General features: G+C 45.7%; 1 protein-coding gene across 2 annotated transcripts; it reads left to right on the top strand.

Annotated features, from left to right (window-relative positions):
* The first annotated feature begins 1594 nt into the window (after positions 1-1594).
* LOC108370231 (basic proline-rich protein-like) lies at positions 1595-4822 on the top strand. Of its 2 annotated transcripts, XM_017625522.1 has the most exons (3): positions 1595-1791; positions 2854-3913; positions 3953-4822. In XM_017625522.1, the coding sequence occupies exons 1-3, from the start codon at positions 1789-1791 to the stop codon at positions 4642-4644; spliced, it is 1755 nt and encodes a 584-aa protein (XP_017481011.1). In that variant the 5' UTR covers positions 1595-1788; the 3' UTR covers positions 4645-4822. The 2 variants fall into 2 exon arrangements, with proteins under 2 accessions (XP_017481011.1, XP_017481010.1); XM_017625521.1 differs by having other exon boundaries at positions 2854-4822.
* The last annotated feature ends 325 nt before the right edge of the window (positions 4823-5147 follow it).

Here is a 5147-nt window from a genome sequence, read left to right as displayed (position 1 = left end):
TGAGACACACTTGGGCAGTCTGTCTACTACATTTTTAATGACAGCCACTTTTTACTAGCAGCTAGAGTTTTACTGAAATAAAAATCTCCTCTATCAATTAAGTTTACACGGTAAAGCAACTCTAGGAAATATTCACTCTGGCTATAGTCAAAATAGAGAAATATCAACTTTTCTCTATAACGTGCCCTACAAGCTTTGAACACGGTTTACAATTGTTACATCTCGCCTAGAGTTATGGTGATTTCGTTTCTTCCAAAAAATGTTGCCTTCCCCGGAATAGAAAATAGAAAGGGGCAACATTTTTTGGTAGAAACGAAATCACTATTAGTTTTCTATCTCGAATCCTTATCAATGCTTGTTGTATGTACGTACATATATCAGTGCCACGATGTAGAAAATAAAGATGGCGCCAACCGATAACCTTTCATCGATTTGACAGCATTAACCTATTCGCTGACGTCATAAAATATTTTTTTTCGCACTAGGGATAAAGTTTCAACTTTCAAATGGTTCCAGCAATACAACTGGAAGCCTCTGAAATAACCATTTTTGGCCAGCCCGTGACTATATTGACACGAATTGGAAAAAAGTTTGCCGGATCTTTTTTAGGCTTCCATCATCATTTGGAGAGGCAATTTTTCTTTTTTTTTTTTTGCTGACGTACGAAACGATATGGCTCCGGCTAACAAGCAACCAGTGCATTTGATTAGTCACCCTTGGCTCGGTTTGAGTTCATAAGATTCTGATGGCCAACAGTTTGTGAAGTAATACTGCATACTCCAATACTCCAAATCTTGGCGTCAACTTCTGACCCAGAGCGTGGGAAACTTGCAATCACCAATTGCATTTATATTGTATAATATTTGATAAGTGTATAGTACTTGCAATGTTTAATGAAAATTTAAAAATAAAAAAAAAAAATTGTTATAAATTAATCTCCGTTGCACAGATTATTAAAAGCGAGTTTCCAATAACAATTAAATCGATACATTGAGATTCGGTCAGCGTCTCTGAACGCGATGATGATGGCTCTTTGTTGTGGCTCTAATGATGATTGGGCTTGGAAAAACCTTTATGAAGTCAGTCGCTCGCCGTCGAGCTAGTCTATGATACTGAGCGTGCGCCGCGTCGCGCCGCGCCGCGCTGCTTTACAGGCGACAACGCCCGTTTAGTTTGTTTACTTTGTGTATCTTCTCGTTCGCTCGGTGTACGCTATTCAGAAGCTGTCACTGCTGCTGGCTGCTGCTGTTTTTGTTGCCGCCGGCATAGTTAGTCGGGGAGCCTCACGTCGAGCTTGTTGCTTTGGCTATGATGATGACGCTGCGATTGAGGTTGCCGGCGTCTTAGCTGTTTGGCAGCGCGCTTAGCCAGTTACCGCATCTAATAGGTATTGTAAGCATGTAGGGAAAGAGTCGTAGGCATGCGGCATGGAGATGCTACAATTGGAGAAGCTATGAAGCTATGATCGATGCTGCGGCTGCGCGCTGTGAGAGTTGGAATTCCCTAGCGGCGGAGCTGCAGCACTGAGCCACGCGATTTTCATATAAATTCAGCTGAGCGAGAACAATTGGTCAGCATTTGGATTTCGGGCGTGCGACTGGCGTGAACAAATTGTCGAAGTCGAAGTGAATTTTAAGAGCCATTTAAGTTTCGCGATACTAACGTCATTTTGTTATTAAATATTACTGTACACGAACATTGTTATATGCTGAAGGATAACTATTAAGTTGTGTTAATAAAAGTAAAAATCGTTTTCGTGGCTCGGGCGCTAGCGAATGAAACTTGAGAATGGTGAGTTATAACAAACAAAAAAAAAAAAACAAAAAAAAAAAAATTATCGGTCACCTTAGTTTCGCATTTCGCAATAAGGTAACTTGCAGCAAACCAGAATTGTGCAACACATGCACTTATATTATAGCATTGGCTATGCCACCAGCTCAAAATGTGATTTATGACCAACTGTGACGATGTGTGCTAAGCAGCCAGATTTATGTCATCAGTGAAAACAAAGAACAGAAAAACGTAATACTAAAAACAACTAATACAACAACAAAGTCGAAACGCTGAGCACGGCATGCAACAAACATACAAAGAAAATTTTTGTTTGTGCCAAAATTGGTAAATCGAAGCTGCAGTCATCTGAGAAAATCTGAGACTTCGGCGAAGCTGACTACGCCATCCATTGCATTGATATTAGAAACAAAAGAAGCTATGGAGAAATTCGGCTTAGCCAACGATAGAAAAAAAAACATAGTTTTAGTCATATTGCCGGAATTATTTCGAAATCGTGACTTGGAAGTGCTGCAACGAGCGAGCCCCAAAGCCAAGCGAACTTAAAGCACAAACGAAGTTCCCAGCTTATTGTAAATACCATCACGAATTAGTGAAAAAGTATGAAACCGTCATTACATTTCTAAAGGGCGGGCTATGATTCAACTAACGAACACTTTGCTTACAAACACATACATACATATATATGTACATGTGTATCTCTAGATAGTAACTATGAAGTCGACTTTTGAATAGCTAATGGATGTTTTGTTTGTTTTCAACTGTTGTTTTCTTCAATTCACTTGGCCGAGTAGATGTCGAGAATTGTTGAATAAATCAAAAGCAGATTTTGGTTGGCTGATTAGCTCGCGGATGTAGTAAATCGCATTGCGAGCAATTATGGACCGCATAAAACACGCAAATTTTGTTTTAGTTTGCGTAATCAGCCACCTCTATACGAATGCTTGATTGCAATATACCTTACTGAATTCATATTTCATACATATTCAAATTGCTGCTCGTCTTCATCCCTTTCATTAAAAATTCTAATTGGTTTTTCTATTATTTGTTTGTACTTTGCAGAAATTATTAGCCCTGCTGTTTGCCTTTGTGGCTTCGAATGGAGTGCTTGCTGATGTTTCTCATCTGAGTAGTGACCTGCAAGAGGATGGTTATCATTACAAACAGCCATCGGTGCCATTTCCACCACCACCTTCGGGCAATGAGATAGACGATACAGGCTACCAGCCACAGCCGCAGCCGCAGCCGCAACCGCAACCACAGCCGCAGCCTCAGCCATCGTACCCAGCTCCTCGCCCACAGCCACAACCTCGACCACAGCCTCAACCCCAACCACAACCATCCTATGGAGCTCCCAGGCCACAACCACAACCTCAACCCCAACCCCAGCCACAACCATCCTACCCAGCCCCAAGGCCACAACCACAACCACAACCGCAACCTCAACCCCAACCCCAGCCTCAACCCACTTACGGCGCACCTCGACCACAACCCCAACCCCAGCCTCAACCTTCATATCCATCCTCTCAGCCACAACCACAGCCATCGTATCCTGCGCCAAGACCGCAGCCACAGCCACAGCCAAGTCGCCCAGCTCCGGCTCCGGCTCCGCGGCCACAACCGCAACCTCAGCCTAGCCGTCCTGCGCCATCACCACAACCAGGCCCCGAATATCTTCCTCCTGAACAACCCCAGCAGCCAAGACCCCGGCCACAGCCACAACCACGCCCGCAACCTCAGCCGCAGCCTCAGCCTCAGCCAACATATCAGGCTCCACGCCCACGGCCTCAACCTCAACCACAGCCTTCTTACGGAGCTCCCCAGCCACAACCACAACCACAACCACAACCGCAACCACAACCGCGACCGCAACCACAACCACAGCCATCATATCCTGCGCCACGTCCACAACCGCAGCCGCAACCACAACCAACACCAGGACCTGAATATATCCCCCCAACAGCAGGTACCACATACCAACCACGACCTCAACCCCCTGCGCCGGGTCCTACGTATCAGCCGCGCCCACAACCACCTTCGCCAGGTCCTACATACCAGCCACGCCCGCAGCCATCTACCCCTGGTACAACATATCAGCCACGACCCCAACCACCTGCGCCAGGTCCTACATACCAGCCACGACCCCAACCCCCTGCGCCAGGTCCTACATACCAGCCACGTCCAGAGCCATCTACTCCTGGTACACCATACCAACCGCGACCGCAACCACCTTCCCCTGGACCAACTTATCAACCACGCCCACAGCCACAGCCATCGACGCCTGCAAAGCCTGGTCCCGAATACTTGCCACCCCCCGGTGAAAATGAAGTAGGCCCAACGCAGCCAGCTCAACGCCCGAAACCACAACCGCAACCGCAACCGCGACCACAACCGCAACCACAACCACAACCCAGACCTCAACCAACGTATCAGGCGCCACAGCCAGCTCAACCGGCGCCACAACCAACTTATCCAGCACCACAGCCCTCACAGCCAGTTGGTCAATCTACGTATCCGGCACCGCGGCCCGCACAACCGTCGCCAGGTCCGACATTCCCAGCACCAAGGCCATCATATCCTGGATCTCAGCCGTCTTTCCCGGCGCCACAGCCAACTCAACCAGCGCCGCAGCCAACATACCCAGCACCCAGGCCGGAACCCAGTTACCCTGCGGGTCCAGGTGGTCCAGAAGGTCCAAGTGGACCGGATGGTCCGACAGGCCCAGAAGGTCCCGAAGGTCCTCAGGGTCCAGAAGGTCCTGGCGGTCCTGGCGGTCCTAGTGGTCCCGAGGCTGGATCTCTTGGACCAGATGGTTACAACTACAACAAACCATCAAGGCCCTTCTCCTATTAAACAGCCGAACCCAAACACATGAAACTCGCCCGTTAAGTATTATAAAATTCTACGAATGAGTAAAAATTACAAAACAATTGAAAAAGCCAACAAATGAAACAAAAAACATTAGCGCATGAGCAACATGTCTTCCATATGGTCTAAAAATAGACAAAACATCATTTCTCACGAAAGCAAATGCCAGTTGACACTTTACATAAAACTTAAATTATACAACTATTTAAAAAACAAAATAAAAATAAATTTTATTATTAAAAACAAAATTCTATCTGCGCTCAATGTTAATCGTAATGGGTTAAGCAATAGCAATAAAACCAGCAATGTTAATTACTCTGTGTAAGCATATAAAAATATAAATATGTACATCTGTTTGTATGTATGTACATATCTTGCGATCAAGTCTCATGTCCATATACATAAATATATGCATATGTGACACAACTGGTCAAAGGGGTGGTGACAACCTATGCACATACATACATATGTACATATTTATGAAGGCG

This window comes from Rhagoletis zephyria, unplaced genomic scaffold (genome assembly GCF_001687245.7).
Source record: "Rhagoletis zephyria isolate East Lansing unplaced genomic scaffold, Rhagoletis_zephyria_1.1 Rzeph_scaffold_04079, whole genome shotgun sequence".
In the NCBI taxonomy this organism is placed as follows: Eukaryota; Metazoa; Arthropoda; class Insecta; order Diptera; family Tephritidae; genus Rhagoletis; species Rhagoletis zephyria.
Note: the sequence above shows the minus strand (reverse complement) of the source record. Positions and strands in the feature narration are given on the sequence as shown.